The following is a 24,603-nucleotide window of genomic DNA, read 5'->3' on the forward strand; positions in this document are numbered from 1 at the left end:
TTTTTTTTTTGAAATATTGTTATAGACATAGAATCAACAAGATTATGTGACATTCTATATTGATTTTGTGATATTTTAATCACTAAAAGTATGGGTTTCAGAAAAATAAAAACCAAACAAAAAATTGAAAAAATTAAAAATTTTCAAACCAACCCAATCCAACATATTGATCACTTTTGGTTTGGTTTGGTTCGGATATTTTTTAGCTGAAACAATTAATAACCATTTTCAAAAGGTAACTATTGACAAGCCTTTCACCAAAACCATGTTCATTTATGCTGAATCAATCCAAATCAGGTTCAGGTTGCTAACTCAAACTAACGCAATCCAAAATTGAATGCACACAGACTCTGGGTTGTTTCAGTTTATTGATTTTTAGAAATGTCAAACTGAAACTGAACCGAAATAAATGAATATTTCTAACTGAGACGCCCCAAAATACTGAAAAAATGGTTGGTTTTGTTTAGTTTAGTTTGGTTATAGTAGATACCCCTGACAATCTGCTTTTTCACTCGACCTCAAACAATAAGCACTATTATTATGTCTTTAAGTGAATTACTATAAAGTATAAAAATATATGTGGATAATTGAAAATTTGCTTAGAGTTGCTAATAATTCACAACTGCAACAACCAACACGACCAGGTAATGCTTGGGAATGGGATCATGTAATGCTTGGGAATGGGCCTTGGTGCACAATCATGATTGTAACCATGATTTAAAATCATTTCCACACTAGACTATCCAAGACAATTGGTATTGGATTGTTAGCAACAATTCAGTTTATAATAATAATAATAATGTTGATTCTTTTATCTCCTACTTAATGCAAGTGTCCATCGTGTGCTGAAATTGATTATTTACCTCATATTTCTTTTAAAGGTAGAGATTTCTTGGTTGACAATGGGAAAAAGTAATTGCATGGTTATTTTCCATAAGATTCATTTGAGTAAATATTCTCTATTGGAGGTCAATTTCATCGAAGCAATTACTTCAATGAACACTTCCTAATTACCAATCTCTAAGTAGTCATCACCCTTATCCTAACTTTTTTATTTCCTAATAAAATCTCACGGTTTTTCATCATGTTCAAAGGAAAAGTTGACCTTGCAAATGGTGCTCTAAGGAACCAAGTCATCCTAGAACTAATCATCCACCTAATCTCATCAACTCCTTGTTGCACAAACAACTTGTCTCACTTAAAGGGGATTTTAATGATGAACAAACACCAACTCCTTGTTGCTCAAATACATATGCTCATTTAAACACAATTTTGCATTACCTAGAACTGACAAGGCCTAAAATTCCTGACATAGAATTTTGTTTTAAAGGAACTTCAGGTTTTCTATATAGGATGCTTGACCTCATTAAAGATAAACTGAGGACATCCATAACATAAATTATCTTCCTTGCCCCAAAGTCAGCACAGAAAAACCCTGTTCACTATAAAGGTTCTGAATGTTTTTCCTAAATTTCATGATATGGCATTCAACACATCAAACTCCCAATTTAGCATCTTATGCAAACTACAACTGCAGAAGGCTTGTACATGTAGGGGAGGTAGGACGAGCTGCAAAGTTGTCGCATCTATTGTTATGCTGTTCAGAGTTTCTATCTCATCATCCAATCTGCCAAAAATATAAAAGATCATCATGTGCATGAATTTGATCTCAAAGGGGTAACACCTCATATGCCTACGGGAGATACATGACCAGTGATGGTTGTTCTATCCACAAAATTAGCTAACATATGACTATTTTATTCAACTACCATTTCACGATATGAGTTCTCCTAGCCACACTCAAAAGCCCTAGCCGCTATATGAACAAGGCACCTAAAAAATTAATCACCTACCTAATCTAATTCAGGAAAATTTGGTCAAAATCTCCTACAATGAAACGAGTTATTTGAATGCACAGACAGGAAATTCAGGTAAACACACACAAACACACACACACCTGATCATAAATTTCCTAAAGAAATTCTGAATTGTAACATTGGTAAACAAAGAGTGACAATATCATCACATTAAAAATGCATTTCACTCAAAACAAATAACAGCTCAAGAAAAAAAATTGCAAGAAGCCAATAGAGAATAAAGTAAGCAGTCCATAAACAAGAGACAGAGAGACATTGTTCCAATAGAGAAAAGTAATTAAAACCCAACAACTAAAACTGAGAAAGAATCAAACCAGTGAGTAACTAATCCTTTTAAAGCATTCCAAGAATGGCAACCAAATGTAACATAATCAACCTGCAAAAACAAACACAAAAAGAATTAGAAGAAGAAACCCCATTAGTTAATAAGTTCAAACAGCAGCAGCAGCAGCAAAAAGACTCAAATTTTAGTTATTTGGACTTGAGAAAAAGCACTGAACCCTCTGTGAAAATGCCATGAAAGGGGTGCTAAGAAACCAGGAAAATAATAACTTTTAAAAGGGTGTTTTTACAAAGCAAGAAAGAAGCTAGGAAGCAAGGAAGCCTACCCTCACGAACTCTGTTTGTTAATTGTTTTTTCTCCTTTGACGTGAAAACAAAAAAAGAAAAAAAGAAAAAAAATCAAAGAGCACCCAGAAAATCTAGTCAGAAATATTTTATGTTGTTGTTTTGGAGAGACGCAGATACCGAGGAACAGTTGTGGGGCCACCATTGGTGAGCAGTGATACAGTGGCAAGTATGTGAAATAACGCATATTACAATGCGCAATGATAGAGTGAGTCTGGGTGGACAAACTTCTGGTGGTACACGTGGTGCTTAATGATTTGACGGCTATGGAGAGAAGTTACACGAGGGAAATAAGATGGAAAAAGTGGCCTTTCTAAGATTTTGGAAATGTTCTCTGAAGAAAGAAAGAAAATAATTTCAAAGGGGGACAAAAATGGGGTAATATCAGATTTGGAACATAATCTTGGTTGGTGAAGAATAACATAATCTAAGGAGAAATCTAGGGCAAGTCTGGTGAGATTTGAGCTTAGATTTTCAATCAATTTATAGTTAGATGATACCATCATGGATGATAAATGTTTAGTTGATGGATAAAAAAGTTATCAGATTCTGTGTGTGTGAGGCTGTCATATGTTTCTTTCTTCTATGATGGATAAAAAACGCTAAGCAATGAACCATTTTGTCCACCTGAGTAAAAAAGGTATTATGGTTATGATGAGAACTCTACAGCCTGTGATTCTATTTTTGAAGGTATTCTTATTATATTTATAATTATAAAAATATTTAAAAAAAACACGAGTAAAATATTATTCTCGCATCACTATTTACTGGTATTATAGACTTAAAATTCATAGATAATTAAGTAAATTTGTTGAGGAAAAGCAAAATTTAACTATAGATAATCAAAGTGAAAAAAAAACCTCAAAAAAAGATGGTAGTTTCAAGATTAAAGCCAAAAATTCACTTTGATTCTCATACTTTTCAGATAATGACTTTTTGGTCCCTTAAGTTTTCTCACATTTTATTTTTGATCCACAACTTCATTTTTCTATATTCTCATTCCCTAATTTGATAGAGGAGACAAAAAGTTATTGGATTACAATGTTAGAGAGAGTCTCTATAACAGTCTCAACATTTGTATTCAAAACAAAGAGCAAGGACATGATGATTCAAATAAAATTATGAAATTTTTTTTTGTAATCAATAAAAAATTCAGCAGAGTTTTTTTTAATATTTTTAGATACTAAGTTATCGACTTTTCATCTACAATCCTCAATTATCAAATTTCTTACTCATCCTATCATCCAGAACTTCCTCCTCTCATTACATCACAACTTCTTAATAATCAAATTCACATATGTCTAAATAATTCAATATCCCACATTTACATGGATAATCTATGAGTTTGTTTTCTTTTTCTTTTTCTTTTTTCTTTTTTAATATCAACCAAAAATATAATTATTCCTATCACTCAATTAACCCGACATTACTTTCATTAATAGATGATTAATTTTCCACCAGTCTATTCAACAAACACTATTGTCATCAATCCAAAAATTAGTTTAACATTTCATCCATTCATCAGGTACAAATTCTATTAACCAGGGAAATTAATTATTCATCTCGCCCATTTGCCAGGGCACTAATTCCATTAAATCAGGAATTAGTTCAACGATTTACCCATTCACTAGGGTACTAATCCCATTAACCAAAGACTTAATTCCTCATCATGCCTATTCACCAGGATATTAATCCCATTAATTCAGGAATTAGTTCAACGATTTGCCTATTCACTAGGGTTCTAATCCCATTAACTAGAGAATTAATTCCTTATCACGCCCATTCACCAAGGCATTAATCCCATTAGTTCAAGAATTAATTCATCACATCGTATATCTTATTTTCTAAAGTAAACAATATAATAATTTCATATTTATCAACCATAATTAATCAAATAAAAATACATATTGACCAATAATAAATTCAGGTACAGTGTAATTACCTGATGACTAAGCTCGAGCTGAAATTTCCTGCTGTGGTGTCGGTCTGACAGCCTCTCTTGAATTGACAAGTACATCACATCATTATTTTACTTTCCATATTGAAACACTCAATAAATAAAATCATTCCAATTATCCTTTTATTTGCCAAAACAAAATCATTTTGTAAATTTCCTTCCTATTCTTTCAATTTCCACATTGTAACACAATTCATTTCATCATTCAAATCAATATATATATTCTTTAAATTTATTTATTTAATTTTTACCTTAATTTAAATCAAAGAAAAACATAAAAAAATTTCATGATCTATTCACTCTTTAACATTAATATCATCTCTTTCTTACACAATCTCATCATCTTATCAAAACTCTTAAATTTTTATTTTTCTTATTATTATTTTTCCAAAAATCCCTTCTTCAAGAACACCTAAAATTTTGCTTTAATTACCATAATTTCTTACTTTCCCTACTCACTTCAATAATCTTAACACAATTTCATAATTAATTGTAATTTTCTCTAAAATTTATCATGAACCCTAATTCCTCATTTCACAAAGTTCAATCAATTTAAAGCATAAATTCTTCAAGAATCTTATTTAAAAGTGTGAGGACATCTTACCCACCAATAACCAAAGCTTTAACACTTTTAAATTGAGAAATTTTCCTTGCTTGAATTTGTTTTTCCTCTCCTGGGAGAATGCTTCATTCTTTTTGAAAAAGCAAGTTTTTTTTTTGTTTCCTTATAGCACACACTCACTTGCACTCATATATATATATATATATATATATATATATATATATATATATATATATATATATATTAACTCTTTTTTTTAAATACCTTCCACATCCCTAAATTTTTTCTTTCCCCGTACACACATATAATTACTTAACTTTTTAAAAATACCTTCTATTAATAATAAATTTTATGATTTTTGGGTAAAATTTCTTGAATCCTAATGCCTGTTTATACCAAATTATCCAGGTTATTTCAAATTTCACTCAATTACTCGTTAGTATTTTCAGTTTCATGAAATTCATTTCCATAAAAATTTTATTCACATTTTCATGTTTATTTATTTATATTTATTTTTTATATATATTTTAACACCCGAACAAAACATTTCAATTCAGATTTTCGAATATATCATCATTCTTATAATTTAATTTATCACTTTTCCTCATTTTTTGTAATCTTGACTTTTATTAATATCAATAATATTACCTGGGGTTTTACAGTCTCAGTTGACATTGATTTTTGCCATAAAAAATGGTTGATTTTAATGATTTTTTTTAATATCTATATGTTTTTTTTATATTTTATATGAATAAACTTTATTTTCGTGTTTATAAAAATAAGAATTATTTGTTCTTGGTAAGAAAAAATGACCTAAGATTAAAAAGGAGGAGAAAAGTGACCTTTAAGATTAAAAGTATCTGCTCGAAAAAACCATTCAACATAAGATTGCTCTGCTAGGAAAACATGATATCAGTATCAAACTTTTGAACAAAGAGTTCAGCAACAAGTCTCAGCCATCTTGAGATTTGAATGCCCAAATATATTCACATGCTCATACAATAACATTTTTAATAATGCATTATGCATTAGAAACAGAACATCAAACGAAGAGTTCAGCATCAAGGAGAACGCATGAAAGTCCACACATTAAACCAAAAGAAACACAAATGGGCAAGCAAACATGCTTTTTTGAGGTTCACACAGTAATGACTAAATACACAACATGACATTACTCCTGTGCTGTCAACAATTCTTCTAACTTCTTCAGCAATGTGAAGCCAATTTATATCCCATTGCCAATGGAACAGTTGGAATTATTTCCCACCAATCTAAAACATATTCGCAGCACCAACCTTGAAATCATGTAACAGTTAACCACCATTCAACATGAGATTGTTCTGCTAGGAAAACATGATATCAAACTTTTGAACAAATAGTACAGCATCAAGTCCAAATATATTCACAGCTCAAAGACATGAGTCTCCATCTTCTTTCCACCCGTTATATCTGTTCCACTCTCTATTAATACTTGAATCTTCATCTACTTCAGATACCTGTAAACCAATTCAAGCATGGCATGCTCATTTAACTTGTAAATCTTATTATTGAGAGAAACAAGAAACAAACACACTAAAAGAGAGGCAAGAAATCAAGTCAAATCAGCAGCACCTCTGATTGAGCACTCATTGAACCATCTGGTGTAGTAGCAAATTTTGTGGTCAGCTTTGGACATTGATGGACCTTCAACTTCTCCAAACGAGGGAATAAGAAATAATCACACCATCCGAAACTAAAACGGACAATACTTGATAATTGTTTTAGCGACAACTCCTTTAGATTAGGAAGCACTATCTCCTTCTCAACGTTGATAGGTGAAGCTTGACCATCCTGCCCAGGAGACTCTGGAATTATTTCCCTTTCGCCATCCTCTTCTCTGATAATATGCTTCAATTCACCGCAGTTATTTATGAAAAGAACTTCTAGCTTTGACAGACTTCGAGCGAGGGACGGTGTGAAGATAAATGTCAGATTGTTGAGAGACTCCAAATTCAGACGATTAAGACTTTGGAGGCTGACATGTCTAGATGGCCCCTTCCATATACATTTGAGCTCAGGTAAACATGACAGCCGTAACTCTGTTAAAGATGACAGAAGCGGTAGCTCCTTCTCCTCACTGCTTCCTTCATCAGCCTCGCCTAATTCAAATACCTCTTCCAATGATTTGCAGTTGGAAATGTTCACCCTCCTTAGATTTTTCAAAGCTCGTAGCAATTTTGCTGGAAACGGAGTGAGAACATCCCCACAATCGTCCACTTGTACAAGTTCTAATCTTTGTACGAAGCCATTTTGCTGTCCATGGGCGGCCATCTTATCAGAGAACAATATTATATTTTTTCACTCTCATAAAAACAATTTATATGATGTATAAATAGGAGAAAAAAATAGAGAAAAACAGGATTAAATACTTTTTAGAGATTACATATTATTGTTTTAGGTTTTTTTCTTAATTAGAGATAAGTTAAATATTAATTAGATTTTTGCGAAAAAAGGTTACTACAACTCCTAATAATTAGTTTCATGTAAAAAATAAAAATAAAAATAGTAACTAATATTTTTATTTTAGTTATAAAGTTAATAAATTTTTAAAGATATTGTAATAATAATTTTCAACACAAAATTTATGCTCTTATATGTTAATAATTTTTTTGTGAAGTTATTTGATGTACTTTTGTATAAAAAACATTTTTTATTACGTGCAAAGTTGTTTTAGTGGACAAACTTGTCTAATTTTTATCCAGATAGATTACCTTCAAAGTAGTCAATTTGCTCAGACCCTTCCATACACACCTCGTGTCAGGCAGATGGTGCAAGCGTAATTCTTTCAAATTTGTGAACCCCTGCTTCAAAAGAAATTTTGTGCACTTTTGAACTATATAATTTTGGTAAATAGATGAACGAATTGTCCATATAAACTTCAGCAAAAAAACTTATCAACAAAAGGATAGAAGTAGGCATGGGAATATGAAATCATAAGCTGCAGGACTGAAACAATCAACTCAATATTAGCAGATGGAGGTTTATCTTCCTCTTCAAATACTTCCATTAATTGGGGGAAGAGCCTCAATTTCACTCAAACTGGGAAAGCATAAAGATTGAAAAATCTAGGTAGGATTTCATTACAATAATTAATTTCTTACTTCTTAAGCCCTGCATCAAGAGACAAGGAATGATACAGTTAGAAAGCTCCTTTTAAATTTAGTGGATGGCTAATGGATTTATCTCCACTTATCAATTACTTCAGTTTCAGAAATTTAAAGGAAGAAATCAACATGTATTGAAGTTGACAATTTAAATTAAAAAGGAAAAAAAATATTGGAGAAATATAAAGGACGTACTTGGAGCTGTGCAAACAAATTTCCCAATTCTTTGTGGCCATTGATTTGTAGATATTGCAAAGAAGGCAATTAGGCAGCAAAATTCTTCGGACCAAAGAAGCTGCAATTTGAAATATTCAATTCTCTTAGCTTAGGGAACTTGATGATGCCATCTCTGGTGAGTGTATCTCCTTCTACACTGTAAAATATTTGCTTTAAATTATGAGCTTTAAAAATCCGCATCTCTTCCAGGTTCAGAAGGCTTGGAGACACAGAGACAGGGAGGATATATTCCAGTTTACCACACTTCTCTATGCTGATAGTTTTTAATTTTGGGAAGCAAGGAGACTCTGGAATTATTTCCCTTTCACCAGCCTCTTCTCTGATAATATGTTGCAATTCAGCGCAATTCTTTATGTAGAGGCCTCCTAGCTGTGGCAGACTTTGAGCGAGGGACGGTGTGAAGATAAATGGCAGTTTGTCGAGAGAATCCAAACTCAGAATATTAAGACTTTGGAGGCTGACATGTCTGGTGGGCCCCTTCCATATACATTTGAGCTCAGGTAAACATGACAGCCGTAACTCTGTTAAAGATGACAGAAGCGGCAGCTCCTTCTCCTCACTGCTTCCTTCATCAGCCTCACCTAATTCAAATACCTCTTCCAATGATTTACAGCGATCAACAGTCACCCCCTTTAGATTTTTCAAAGCTCGCAGCAATTTTGCTGGAAACGGAGCGCGAACATCCCCACAATCGTCCACTTCTACATATTTTAATCTTTGTAAGAAGTCGTTTTGCTGCCCATGGACGGCCATCTTATCAGAGAACAATATTATATTTTTTCACTCATAAAAACAATTTATATGATGTATAAATAAGAGAAAAAAATGAAAAAACAGGATTACATACTTTTTAGAGATTACATAATGTTGTTTCAGTTTTTTTCTAAATGAGAGATAAGTTAAATAATAATTAGATTTTTGCGAAAAAAGGTTACTACAACTCCTAATAATTAGTTTCATGTAAAAAATAAAAATAAAAATAGTAACTAATATTTTTATTTTAGTTATAAAGTTAATAAATTTTTAAAGATATTTTAATTGAATTAAATATTTGAACACAAAATAAGCTAATATGATTTCTATGATTAATTGTTGGTATTAAGTTTCTTATATTTATATATGTTTAGATAAAACAAAAAAATAAGCAGTGACGAAGAAAGAATAAATCTAACAGATAATAAAAATTACGTAAACCATGAGGCAGTTAAATCTAACAGATAATATATTTCAAATGAGGCAGTTAAATCTAACAGATAATATGTTCTTCCATATGATTAATTTTTAATAACGCAAACAACAATGAGGCAGTTAAGTTTCTTATATTTATATATGTTTAGATAAAAAAACAAATCATAAAAAAATAAAAATAAGCATTTATCAATTACTTTACTTTTAGAAATTGGGAGGAAGAAAGAATAAATTATCGCAATTGACAATTTAAATTAGTGGAGAAATATAAATTACGTACTTGTAGCTGTGCCAACCAATTACCCACTTCTTCGTGGCCTTCAATGTTTAGTTCTTGCAAAGGCAATTGAGCATCAAAATTCCTTGGACCTAAAAAGCTGTAATTTTAATTGAGCATCAAAATCTTAGATATAATGGATCCACCCACACTTTCGATAGCCATTTTCCACCAGTCTGGAATCAGAGAAATAAGGATACCAAACGTGAGAGTGAGTCGTAGTAGAGGCATAGAGAGAATGAGAAAAGGAATTTTATTATCTTAATTTGGGAAAATATGTGCGAAAAGCTCTGGCAATCAATGAAATAGCGGGAGGAAGAAAAGGAGAAGGCCTGTAGCTCTGTATGGAATCCAGCTTCAAAAGCAACAAGGCAAGGTTCAAACTGACACTTGTGAGTTGAAGTAGTAATTCCCATTAAAAATGCTTCTTGATGACATAATTAAGATAATATAGAGACAGTGATAGAGAAATAAAGAAATGAATGAAAGGTTCAGGATAATCACTTAGACGCCTCCCTGGATGATACCAGCTCGCTTCCTACAACAAATATTATTAACCTACGCTATGATCGGTCAGTTTTTTTCAGTTTTCTTTTCTTTTCTTTTTTTTTAAAAAACAGATCAACAAGGGAAAAGACTTGCAAAGAAGTAGAATTACTGGAACGAACTCAACAAAGGATCAAACTCAAAGTAATTGTCTATGAGAAGCATTTTTGTGTCACACACAGAAGTAATATTATTGACCTATTACATTATACAAATTAATAATAATAATAATAATAATAATAATAAAAGAACTAGGTTTTTGATGGCATCCAGAGTGCTGTTACTTTCAAATAAAAAGGCTTGTGCATGTGGTGTTATGCTGTTCATGTAGGCTAAGATCTCCTATGAATACAATTGTAAAATCATACAATTGTATTCTTTTTATTAAGCAGCTAATTTATGCAGCTTTAGCTCATGTTCTCTCTTCTTGTCTTGCTATTCTGATTTTATCTTTTTCTTTGCATGATATAAGAGCAGGTTCTTACCTCTTGAAGTCTGCAGAATAAACCTATCAGCAGAAGATCCTGAACCGATCCCAAATCACAGCTTCAATCCCCGTAGTCTTCCGTCCTCAATTGGGAAATGATCCAAAATCAACAACGGGTCCGGAGATAGTTTGTGTGAAAAGAAACGGCTGAGAGATGAAATGTGAAGGTTATGGTGAGAAATTAGATGACAAACTTACTGTGTCCTACTAATGCTTTTGCTTTCATTGTTTCAAAAAGTAAAAGAGACATAAGCATAATCATAAGAATCCTGTTTTTTCTATTTTTTTTCTCCTATTTATACATAAAAAAAATGGCAGTTTTTCTTTTCCTTTCTTTTTAAAATCTTATGCCAAATTGGGTGAGGAAATTAGTGGAGCATTAGACTTTTTAAAAGACAACAAAAAGAAGCAATGTCTCATCTTTTGATATGGTGGTACAAGATACACCATGGTATGGTGGTCCTGCAAGATCAGTTTGTTGATGAAGATATCGAAAGATTCGAGTCTCCGTTCTAGCTAATGTTGGATGCAAGGCTGAAAGTTAAGATTATTTTAGAATATTTTTTTATCGGTGGTTTGTGTGGAGTAATTTACGATAATTTAATCTTTAAAAAGTCATTTAAAAAAAAATAGATTTTTAATTAATAAATCTTTAAGGCCATGTTTGTTTCTCGGAATTCATTTTCCGGGAAACCACTTTCCAAACTTTCCTGTGTTTGTTTGCCATTAGAAAAGTTGGTCAACGGAAAACACTTTCCGGTCAACGGAAAACACTTTCTGGTCAACAGAAAACACTTTCCAGTCAACGAAAAATTTGGTTTGATTTCTAGGAAAGTGTTTTCCTTTTTGGCTGTGTTTGTTTTCCGGAAAGTGGTTTCCGGGAAACCACTTTCCAAACTTTCCTATGTTTGTTTGCCATTGGAAAAGTTGGTCAACGGAAACACTTTCCAGTCAAAGAAAAATTTGGCTTGGTTTTCAGGAAAGTGTTTTCCTGAAAAATTTGGGCGGAAAACACTTTCCGGAAGTTGTGAAAAATTTAGAAATGTCATTATTTGCTGATTATATCAAATTTGATCCTCAAACTTTTGACTGCTATATATAATTTGTTTTGAATATTTATTTTTCAATTTCATCTCTTAAAATTTAATTTTTATATTAATTTTGGTCCTTATTTTTATAATTGCTATTTGCTTTTTCCTTATCATTTTTTTATTGAAATTTTTTATCTATCAAATTTGATCCTCATTCTTTTGATTTTTACTTATTTTATTTGAAATAATTTATGAAATGTTTATTATTATTATTTTAATTTCTTCACCTTTTATTTTTTTTAATTTTTTAGATTTGATCTCTATTATTTTGATTATTATTTATTTTATTTGAGATAATTTATGAAATTATATTTTTTTTCAATTTCATTCTCATTCAACTTTTTAATTTGTAAGATTTGTTCCTTATTATTTTAATAAACTTGAAAAAATAAAACATTAATAAGTTATTTTCCAGCTCATTTTCCATAACATAACCAAACACTGGAAAGTGTTTTCCAACTTATTTTCCATTACACTACCAAACATCGGAATTCACTTTCCCGGAATTCACTTTCCAAAAAGAAACTACTTTCCAAAAAGAAACGGGGCCTAACTATAAATTTATTTAATGAGATCTTCAGTAATAATTCTAGTTGGTTAGGCAATATAAACAGTTTTCACAAAGATTCTACGACTGATGTGTCCATATTACACAGGAACAGAATGCTAGAGAATAACTTTCTTTTTACAAAAAAAAAAAGGTCGAGAATTTTCCTTAAAGCAGACACCCATGAAGAAGAGATAGTTGCCTTAGCCAAGCTTCTCACTTTACAAAATTGTATCTTAGCAGTCTGCACCCACTAGGAAGTCCAGAATAGGAAAAGAAAAAGGACGCTTAGCGGACCCGCAAAAGTTGAAAACACTTGCATTTCTTTTTTATTTTCTCTTTCAAATTAGCGTGGTAAATTTTATATTTTTTAAAATATCGTAATGAAAAACACAGCATTCAGGGAAAAAAAAACACAATTGAAATAAAATAATAAATCTAGATTATTTTTCTATTGTGTATCAAATTTATGATTTTTAACCCTAAGAGATTTTAAATTCGGTTTGGTGGTCGACCAGGTTCAAGAAATTCGAGTCACAAGTTTTGATCAGGTCATATGAGTTAACTTCATTTTTTTTATATAAATCAAAATAATATCTTTTTTTATTAAAAATATAGTCAACAGGTTACAACCAAATTTTTTATCGGTTCTTTCCAAGTCAACCGGATTACCAGGTCACTCGGCTTTTTTACTTTTCTTATTTTTTAAACCTGGTTTGATTCCAACTTTGGATCTATTGGGTCCGGATTAACCCATGAGACCAGACCAGGTTTAAAACAATGATATATGTGCAAATTCAGCTATCTCAATTCTCAATTTTCAATTGAAAATGCTAAAGAATTCCCAATTGATAGCAAATAATAAATGTTAAGCATGACAAGTCTTTTTTAAATTAAAAAGCCAAAAATGAACGCATCTACTCTTGCAAGAATGGACTCAAAAGGTCAGCTAATCTGCATAATTAAATAGTACTGTTACTGTAAACTACTAGGAAATTCATGGGTAGAGCCAAAATGTTAACAATAGCATTGATTCGGTCAGGGGCTCTGGTGTATAGAGAGGACCTTGCCGTTAGAAACTATGGAACCCACTATTTATTAATTCATTTCTATTTACTACTATTTACTATTTATTTATTTTTATTTACTATATTTCTGTATGTGATACCTAAGTACCAATAAAATTTGAGATTCCTTCAATTTTTAGGTGCATGGTCTAGTCTAATGGCTTCATGTACAAAATCAATTCAAGGGTGTGTATCCTTAACTATATATCAGGCTAACCTTTACAGGCTTCGCTATCAATCGATAATTAATTTTTAATGAATTCATTTTTTATTTAAAATAAGGGAAACGACATTGGTGAATAAAATGTTTCCTTCCTATTGTAATTGTTAGACCTTACAAAAGGGCTAATTTAGAAAAGATTATCAACTTACAGGTCACCAGGGCCGAGGTCAACTTGTAATTATGTAGATCAATTTAAATTAATTATTTTTATTAAAATGATAATGTTTTGTTTTTTTTTTCTTGATATTAATTTAGCTAATTTTTATCAAATCAAATCACTAAAAACTTAACCAAAACAAATTTCATCAAATCAATAATATTTTATGTAGTTGAATTTAAAATTATAGTGATTTAAAACAATTCATTAAAATGTTTGTAAATGTTTTTATTTTGTGACGATGATTCTCGTGTTATCTTTTATGTATTGTCGCTATCGTACATAAACGCCAGACATGAGGGTCATTTGAAGTCGTCATCTAGTTGTTTAGTTCAAGGTCACTAAAAAACCTAGAAATAATAGTCCTGTTAGAGATTTGAGAGTAAAAGACTAATTGTGGCTAAAGAATGTGCCACAATACCAAATTATAGTATAAATTAAAAGAGAAAGGAGTTTTCTCTTCATCACTATTCACTTATATTCATTTTACTATGGATATTAATAGTGAATTTTTGGAAAATTTCCAATTTCATACTCAATTATTTTTTTTCACAATTGAGCTCTTTTAAATCCAAATTAGAGCTTAATTGCATATTTTTTCAAGGATGAGGGCTGAATTGAAAGACATAGGACCGAAGTGAAAAACTCGACTAAAATAAGTTGTGGCTTTGCAATTTGTTTGCAAAGTTCATTTTAGTCCCTATAATTTTTTGTCATTGTATTTTGATACCAAACTTTATTTTCCTTTGTTTTTAGTTTTTTTTTTTGTGTAAGAGAGAGAGAGGATCACCATATTTCGTTTTAGAGAGAGAAAGTTGTTGAGGATTTTGACCACCAAAACAGTTGATTTTTGTGTCAAATTATTATGTATTAATTAAACAAGGTTCCTTAAATGTTTTCTAGGTGTTTTGGGTTAAAATGGGTTGAAGACAGATTTTAGGTTACAACTAGGTTTTTTACCAAATTGGTCAAAGTTTTTTTTATAAAAAAAAACAAATCAAGAAGAGAGAAGACTTGTAAAAAAGTAGAATTACTGAAAGAAACTCAACAAAGAATCAAACTCAAGCAATTAAAAATAATTGTCTATGATGACCATCTCTGAATCACACATTCAGGTAATATGATTGACCTATAACATAAATAAAGCCATGCAAACAATTAAATTATGCTTCAAAAGCAACAAGACAAGGTATAAAGTACACCAACAAAAATAGTTTACTAACTGACACTTGTGAGTTAAAGCAGTAATTCCCATTCAAAATATTGCATTTTGATGACATAATTAAGATCATTTAGAGACAGTGACAATCAAATTTAAAAAAATAATAATGTGTAAAAGTACTCACCTAGCAGAGACAAACGAGTGAAAGGTGTAGGATAATCACTTAGACGCCTTCATGGATGATACCAGCTCGCTTCCAACAATAAATATAATTAATGATCGATTAATTTTTTTAGTTTAAAAAAAAAAGGATCAACAAAGAACTTGCAAAGAAGTAGAGTTACTGGAACGAACTCACTAAAGATCAAACTCAAGCAATTACAAGTGAACGAATTACTCACTAAAGATCGATCACTTGGTCGACACTCACACACTTGACAACACCTTTGATCTATCGATCGATTCCAACCACATATAATTTATCTAAGGAGTTATGTATGTGATCTTACTATAGGTAGGTATGGTCTCTCAAGGGGACATTAGCGAAAAGAATTGAAAAGGAGAGAAGAACCCTTTCTAGACCGCGCGCCCACACAACGATAGCCTAAACAACCACCAGCCATGCCACTTTTCAAGACCCCATCTCTCAATCTCAAAACCAGAAACAACCCTTTCTCCATTTAACCGAACCTCATAACTCCGGGAAAGTGAAGGACTAAACCATAGTGGCAAAAATCTTAAAGGGTTCTAAATTCTCTCTGTTACTTTCCCTTAATTTTCTAGACAAGTAAAAGGAGCTAAACTTATTCCCGACCAAAACGTCAAGAATTTCAGTGGAACAAAAGAAGAGATCATTACTTGACTAAAAACAACTAGTCAGCACCCAAAGAAACCGAGTGAATGAGAGAAAAAGACTAATAGCTAGAAAACAATCAACAGATCCAAGAATTTTCTGTATGGTTTCCAAGAAAATGAAACGAAATGAGCAGCACAACCCTCTTTCTCCTCCAAGAAAACAAAGAAAAAGAAAGGAAAGAAACAAAAAAAAGTCAAACTTGGCTCCTCTTTTAGTGTTAAAAAAAAAAACCCAAAGAAGTTCGAGGAAGTGGGCAGCCTTTTTTCTGATGTTCATGCGGTGTTCTGCTGTTCACGTATACTAAGAGTGTGATCGGTAATGTGATATTAGTTATTTTTGAAATAATTTTTTATATTAAAATAAATATTAATAATATTTTTTTAATTTTTAAAAATTAATTTTAACATCAGATCCAAAACATACCAACCGTATTAAATTTTAATAAAATAAAATTAAAATTTTTTAGGAACGCGGTAACTCCTACCTTCCGTAAAATCATATAATTAAAACACAACAATAAAAAAGTAATAAGCAGCTAATTATGTGCGAAAATCAGAGAAATAAGGATACAGAACGTGAGAGTGAGTCATTGCAAGTAAAAGAGGCGCAGAGAGAATGGGAATAGGAATTTCATTACCTAAACTTGAGAAAATATGTGAGAAGGATACAGAACTGGTACTGATTGCTCAATGAAATGGAGAAGGCCTTTAGCTCTGTATGGAATCCAGCTTCAAAAGCAACAAGGCAAGGTATAAGCATTTTGATGACATACTTAAGATACTATGCGTAGTAATATAGAGACAGTGACAAAGAAATGAAGAAAAATAATGTGTAAAAGAACTCACCTAGCAAAGAAAGAAACGAATGAAAGGTTGAGGATAATCACTTAGACGCCTTCATGGATGATAACAGCTCGCTTCCAACAAGGGAAAAGACTTGCAAAGAAGTAGAATTAATGGAACGAACACAACAAAGGATCAAACTCAAGCAATTAAAAGTAATTGTCTATGAGTACGTAGGGCCAGTCCTGTAGAAAGTTTGAAAAGTAGCATGAAAGAAGAGGATAATAGAGTAGTTGTCAGAATCAAAACACGTATAAATAGAGGACAAGGGAGGGAGGCTGTTTTTTTTTTTTTACTGTGTCTGAGTGCTTTTTATAATTATATTTCATTTAAAAATATTAAATTAATATATTTTTTAATATTTCTTGTTATTATATATATATATATATAATATTTAATAAATTTTTAAATAAAAAATATTTTTAAAAAGTATGTGTCACAATACAAAATTATAGTATAAATTAAAATAAAAAGGAGTTTTATGGTCATTACTATTCACTTGACATGTAGATATTAATAATAAAGTTTTTGAAAGTTTTCGATCTAGTATTTTAACTTAATTTTTTTGCATAATTGAATTTTTTTAAGCTTAATTGCATATGTTTTTTTTAAGGAAATAGGTTGAATTGAGAAACAGAGAAACTCGGCAAAAATATTGGTAGTGTGAACAAATCACCAAAGTCAGCAGCAAGGAAGTTCCAGGAAGTGGGCAGCCTTTCTTCTGCTGTTCATGTGGTGTTCTGCTGTTCATGCAGACTAAGAACTCCTACCATTGTAAAATCATATATTTAAAATACAATAATAAAAATGTAATACGCCGCTAATTAATGTATTGAGCAGCTAATTAATGCTGTTGTTCTTTCTTCTTGTTTTGCTATTTTGATTTTATTGTATTTTAAAAAACAATTATGATTGTGAAAGCTAGCCAAACCATTAGTTCCAAGCAATCGAAGAGGTTATTTGAGAGTATGGCTGTCGTTGTTTTTCAAAGTGTTTTTCACTCGGAAATGCATCAAAATAATATATTTTTATTTCTTAAAAATTATTTTTAACATCAATATATCAAAATGATTTAAAAAATCCAAACAAATATTAATTTGAAGTAAAGAAAAAAAGAAAAAATTTTCAAAAAAATTTTTGAAACACAAAAACAAACAGAAAAACTAGTATAGGTGCGCTCAACAATATTGTCCCGAGTTACTTTTATAATCTAACTTTTTTAATATATTTTTTATTTAATTATGCAATATATTTATAGAAAACACTCAAAATAAAATTATAGACAAAAAATATATATTTCATCAAAATTCTCTAGTCTGATTCATGTATTTTTTTTTTAAAAAAAGTTTTTGATGATATAAAAAGTAATAACAACCAGGAAAAGTATCCAAAAAAACTGTAATGATTTGAACAATCACTTAAATATTTTTTTAATAAATTGATTGAAAGAATTTTTTTATTAAAAATAAAGAATAAAAAATGAAATGATATCTAAGATAAAGGTCATACAAGCCTTCAAAGATAATATATGTACGTGTATAATACAAATTAATAAATTCTAAGTAGCAATATTTAATGCAAGTTTAAGAATAAGAGTTTGATTTGTGTTTTGTTGTGAGATTAACCATATCAAATTATATATTTAATAATAAATAATTGTGCTGTGTTATGAGTAAAATCAATAAATTATTTGGTGTTCTGTTGTCTTGTTGTTTGAATTAAAATTATTATTAAGAATATAAATTAAATTAAATATTGAAAAAACTAAATGAATTGCTTAATAAATAAATAAATTCTTTCTTTAGAAAGCATGGAAATGCCATGACATTGGCTTTTTAGAGAATACTACGATATTAACAGCCAAAAAAGTTATCGATAGCTGTGTAAATCATTGAAATTGCCACAAAAGCAACCCAAATTATTTATGAATTGGATTCGATGGAAGGAAGATGGGAAGGGGGAAATGGGTAACGGGAAATTAAAGAGAGATGAAGATCAGCGCATGGCTCCCTGTTTTTGAGAATTATGGAAAGTTATCCCTAACTCAAAACGGCACCAATTATAAGTTTATTAAAAAAAATCTGGAGCATAAAGAATGAGCCAGATTTTAAGTGCAATGAAATTTGTCTCACTTTATTCTTTTTTTTTTTAAATGATACAATATATACTACTTATTTCAAATCAAACAGAATGACATCGACAACCTTTAAAAGGAGTAGGGACCGCATATATGTAGCTCGAATTCGATAGCCTTTCTCCTATGCTGACATGTGCTTTACACGCACCAACATTTCGTTCTCCTTTATTTTATAATATTTCACATCGGCGAGTAAAGATTTGATAGCTGATCTTATTAGTAGTGTTGGTTGCTGATTTGTCAGATACGTTTTGGGTTCATGCATGGTCACCAAGAACAAATCCGTGAGGGCGATAAGGTCCCAAAAAGACAATATCTGGTAGGTTTGGTCAGGCTATGACATATTCGATAATAACTCTTCAATTAAGTTATAAATCTCATTTCATCTTTTCAATTTAATCTCTAATTTGACACCAACTCTTCAATTAGACCCCAAAGCTTATCTCACTTGAGGAAAGCCCTCTTCTTTCAATTTAGCCCCTTATTATCTTCAATTTAATATCAAATTTTATTCGACCCAAGCCCAAAAAAGGCTAAGCGAAGATAGAATAAAGGAAGGGAAAGAAAATGAATAATTGACCAACTGAGTTAACGTGTTCTGGTCTTTTCTCCATGATTCGGGTTGAACATTTGACATTTATCCTTTTTTTCTATACTCTTTTCTCCATGTTCGTTGTGATGCCGCATACGTGCGACAAGCAGTAAATCTATAGTTAATTTCAATTTTTGATAAAAGATTATACCATAGGTATAGAATGGTTACCAACTGTTAGTTTAATATGTCTTATAGCCAATCAGTTAGTTACACAAGGTATTATTATATTCATGTAAATACATATTTATTATTAATAAAGGCTTAATTTAACTTTAATATTCATATAATATTATAGTAATGAATCTAGAGTATAGATAAAGTTTATGAGATAAAAATGCTTTGCAAAGAAAATTATAAAGTTGTTATAATTATGAGATTTTTAATGCATCAAAGTATTGTTCATAAAATGTTCTTGGTTGATGCTCTCTTAAATACTGGATATTTATTAGAGCCATAAAGACTGATACATATTATGTTTTTTTCTTTATGAAATGAAGCAACTATTCTCATAAGTTGAGCTATAAGGAATACCCAAAACTAATATGTATGCGCTTGTCATAAGACATGTACACTGAATTGACCAGCATGAGAATTCCATATGGAGAGATTACCTATGTCTATGGAAAGACTCACGTGACGGTTGTATATGTAATACTTAGACTTGAGATTACTAAGTTATCTTATATAGAGAATGTTATGCTTTGATCCTGTTACATGTTATCTTAATTGAGGTAACAAAATGATAGACATTGGGTATATCATGAACTATATGAAGGTACTTGAGTGATCAAAAGAGGATTTCATCACCCTATATGAATTAGAAAAAATGTTCCATCTGTTCTCAAATAGTATTGACTGAGAAATCCTTGGGTAAGGTGGAATGAGATTTAAAAAGGGTTTCAAATCTTATTCAAATGATCAATTACTATTATGCAGAGAATGAACATGATTTAACATGGCAAACATGTTTCATGCTTTAATGTTAAATAAGAACATTAGTGATAAAATGGTATTAATTACAATGAGAAACCGGTAATTGAAACCATTAATGAATTTTCTAATATTTAGGGGATCATGACACGTTACTAAACAATGCACATGATATTCAAATCTTCAATTCTAATTTATTTAATTATAATTTATATTTGGACCAATATATTAGGAACCTAATAGGTCATACATATTAAGAATTAAACTGTGATTATTTAATTAAGTATAACTTGATTAAAATATATTTTAGAAATTAAGGACTATAATATAATTAATATAGGGATTATATTTCCAGACCTAGAAAAATCAAGTAAGGACTTGATTGAGTTAATTTATAAAATGATCTTAAATTAATATATGGATATTATTCAAGGGAAAAATTGATATTTTATCAATTTATAGAGTTTTTCAGATTTCCTTATAAATAGTAAGTTATGCCTTTTATTTTTTAGGAGTTGTCTATTAAACAAGAAAACTAAGTATGTCACAAAATAAATAGATAATACTCTAGGCATAATAATCCCTTTCTCCTAAATAGGAATTTAGGAGATTTTTCACTAGTGATTTGTGTGGATTACCATTGAAGGTCGGACAATTAGACGACTTCTAGTTTGTGATAACCCAACCTTTAAAAATATATTCAAAACCGAAGATGATCAAATCTTTAGATAATAAATGTCTAAATAACTCTAGATCTGTTTAACGAGATTCTAGAGACTCTTAAATAATTTTATTTTATTGTTTTGGTTACGTGTATGCTATTCGACAAACCCAACACCAACTTCATCACGGGTTTAACATTTCTTTTACATGTTGGAAATTTGGTACTAATGGGTGTATTTTTTTAAGTTGAAATAATGTCACGCAATCTACGTTCAAGTGGGTTCATGAATCAAATAGTGGTTGTTATTTGACACCGCAATTGGATGGCTTGGTGTTCGCCGGAACTTGGGCATGCCATTTTTGAACAAATAACAAGGTAAAAACATCTTTTAACGATGTGAAATTATTTATTCATTTAAAGTATCAATATTGTCATTTATAGTGAAACATTTAATTTTACTACATTGAGAATACGTTGACCAATAGAATCCCCGCCTTCAGCTAACCCCCAATATGTCTTGAATAGCAATGGCCATCCTTTGGCCATCATGCCATAAAAGCCTCATTTGGAGCCAATTCCTCTCTCTCTCTCTCTCTTGCCACTATTAGCTTCCAACCATTCTTCGCGTTTCACTTTTCTTCAAATGTTTTCACCAAAACAAAGCTTCAACCTTTAAATTGTTGCTCATAAAGTCGAGATCCAAGGGATTATTTAAGACTTTATGGAAAGTACGTATTTCAAATATTTTATGTTTATTTTTCTGAAATGTTGTTTGAAGAAAAAAAAAATTTAATTTTGTTTAAAAGTATTTTTAAAACACAAAAACAACCAGAGTTTGTTTTTTACTTTTTTAAATATTATTTTTAAAAAATAATTTTTTGTATTCTAAATTAATTTTTTGTATTTTTATATTGATATTAAAAATAATTTTTTAAAAATAAAAAAAATATTATTTTAATATATTTTAAGATATAAAAATATTTTAAAAAACATCTACATAAAAAATATTATTTTTCTGAAATAATACTTTTCTCTATATTTTGAGTTTTAGTTTTTAATAGCTATGTTCGTTTGATTTGTTTTTTAATTTTTTTTCATGTTCTTGCAAATAAGGCACGAAAAGAGGATCTGAAATCACGATAGTAAATAAGGAGAGAAATAGGGTGTTTGTTTTTTATTTTTTAAAGTATTATTTTTAAAAAATAATTTTTTTATTCTAAATTAATATTTTGTATTTTTATATTGATATTAAAAATAATTTTTAAAAATAAAAAAAATATTATTTTAATATATTCTTAAATAAAAAAATATTTTTAAAAATAACTTCTTATTCAAACACTTAAAATAAAAATCTTAAAATCACATCATGATAAAAGAAGAAAGAAAGGAATGGGATAAAGAAGAAAGAACCAAAAAAACCCCTAAAATCACGGCATGATCAAAAGAGAAAGAAAAGGATGCGACAAAGAAGGAAGAAAGTAAGGTCACGTAGGGGCCAGTATTGAAGAAAGGCTAAAAGAACTATGTTTATGAGAAAAGGACCAGGTAATCCAAGAAACCAATAGATGATCGCCACATGTTCAACCTTATCTCCACATGTTTAACCTTTTATTGTGACATGGAGATAAAGATAATCTCAAAAGCTAATAGATGTTCGCCACGTGTTCAACTTTATGTACCCACTAGGAAAGGATAGAAAGTGGGAGAGAGAAAGGTTAAAAAGGCTTTAAAAAAAGAGAAAAGGAAAGACACGGTTGGGATAAATAGACAGATCGGAGGAGAGTAAGAAAAAAATATATGATAAAAATACTCTTTTTTTTTTGGTCTTTTATTTGGAATTTCTTTGGACACTTTAATAATATAATAATAAAAAAATTAAAAAATTAATGAAATTATTACTCATTCAAACACAAATTTACTGTGGACTATGATAGTATTTTTTTCTTTATTTATATTTTGGGTTTTAGTTTTTAATAGCCATGCTCGTTTGATTTTTTAAAATCTTTCATGCTCTTGCAAATAAGGAAGGAGAGGAGGACCTGAAATCACGATAATGAATAAAGAGAGAAATAGCGTGTTTGTTTTTGATTTTTTAAAGTATTTAAAAAATATATAATTTTTATTTTTATATTAATATTAAAAATAATTTTTTTAAAATAAAAAATAATTTTTTAATATAATTTTAATTAAAAAATATTTTAAAAAAACTACTTCAAAAACCTTAAAATCACGGCATGATAAAAGGAGAAAGAAAGGAAGAGGACAAAGGAAGAAAGTGAATGGGACAAAGGAAGAAAGTGAGGTCACGTAGGGGGGCCAGTCTTGTAGAAAATAGGAGATGAAAATTAGTATGAAAAAGAGGATGATAGAGTGGTTGTCCAAATCATAGTGGTTTTTTATAATTATATTTAATTTATACAAATATTAAATTAATATATTCTTAGTATTTTATATAATTTAAAAAATATGTGTATAAAAAATTATTTTAATATATTTTTAAATAAAAAATATTTTTAAAAGTATATGTCACAGTACCAAATTATATTATAAATTAAAAAACAAATGGGGTTTTATGTTCATTAGTACTTACTTAGAGTCATTTAATTGTGGATAAAAATGGTGTATTTTTTAAAAATTTTCAATTTTATACTTGAATTTTTTTTTCCACAATTGATCCTTTTTAATTAAAATTAGAATTCAATTGCATATTTTTTTAAAAATAAGAGTTGAATTAAAAGACAGGGGACTAGTTAAGTTAAAAACTCAATTAAAATAGATGACAACTCTATAATTTGTTTGCAAAGTTCATTTTAGTTCCCCATCTTTTTAAGTTATTAAATAATAAGTCCCTATAATTTTCCAACATTGCATTTTGAATTTTTTTTATTGATACATTTTTATATATATATTTGAAAATAATTTTAAAAATGATGTTTTCATTAATATTCATTTTCTATGATTTTTTTTGGCCTTATGTAATCTTTCTTCAATTATTTTTAATTTTGTTAGATGTGTTTAATTTTTTAAGAGGTTAGTATGATTCATTTGTAAATATTTTTTGTATATTTAAGATAGATTAAATATTTAATTTTTATAATATTTTAAATATGTGTAGCCTTGTATAGTTTTTTTTTTCTTTTATGATATTAAAAAAAATTATATGTGTATTGATTTTTATTATAAATTGATTTTAATATATAAATTTATTAAATATAATTAGGTAAATGATTAAATACTTCATCTGTTACTTTCCCTTAATTTTCTAGACAAGCCAGCGAAAGGAGCTAAACTTATTCCCGACCAAAACGTCAAGAATTTCAATAGAACAAAAGAAGAGATTATTACTTGACCAAAAGAACTAGTCCGCACCCAAAGAAACCGAGTAAATGAGAGAAAAAGACTATTAGCTAGAAAACAATGAACAGATCCAA

The 24,603-nt window shown here is 29.7% G+C and overlaps 1 protein-coding gene, 1 long non-coding RNA gene and 1 other non-coding gene across 3 annotated transcripts; all 3 read right to left on the bottom strand.

Moving 5' to 3' along the window:
- Positions 1-2,088: 2,088 nt before the first annotated feature.
- Positions 2,089-2,629, bottom strand: LOC112326297 (uncharacterized). Its single transcript, XR_008060389.1, has 2 exons — positions 2,486-2,629; positions 2,089-2,253 (listed from the first exon to the last, which is right to left on the bottom strand). It is a non-coding gene; the product is annotated as an uncharacterized LOC112326297 (transcript).
- Positions 2,630-5,984: 3,355 nt separating this feature from the next.
- Positions 5,985-8,423, bottom strand: LOC18095974 (uncharacterized). Its single transcript, XM_006370641.3, has 4 exons — positions 8,362-8,423; positions 7,774-7,863; positions 6,635-7,333; positions 5,985-6,519 (listed from the first exon to the last, which is right to left on the bottom strand). The coding sequence occupies exons 3-4, from the start codon at positions 7,331-7,333 to the stop codon at positions 6,433-6,435; spliced, it is 786 nt and encodes a 261-aa protein (XP_006370703.2). The 5' UTR covers positions 7,774-7,863; positions 8,362-8,423; the 3' UTR covers positions 5,985-6,432.
- A 1,962-nt stretch (positions 8,424-10,385) lies between these two features.
- Positions 10,386-17,066, bottom strand: LOC127904509 (uncharacterized). The gene is made up of 3 exons (XR_008057776.1): positions 16,850-17,066; positions 16,642-16,732; positions 10,386-10,402 (listed from the first exon to the last, which is right to left on the bottom strand). It is a non-coding gene; the product is annotated as an uncharacterized LOC127904509 (long non-coding RNA).
- Positions 17,067-24,603: the final 7,537 nt, after the last annotated feature.

The sequence above is a fragment of the Populus trichocarpa genome, chromosome 1, assembly GCF_000002775.5.
Source record: "Populus trichocarpa isolate Nisqually-1 chromosome 1, P.trichocarpa_v4.1, whole genome shotgun sequence".
NCBI classification, from domain to species: Eukaryota; Viridiplantae; Streptophyta; class Magnoliopsida; order Malpighiales; family Salicaceae; genus Populus; species Populus trichocarpa.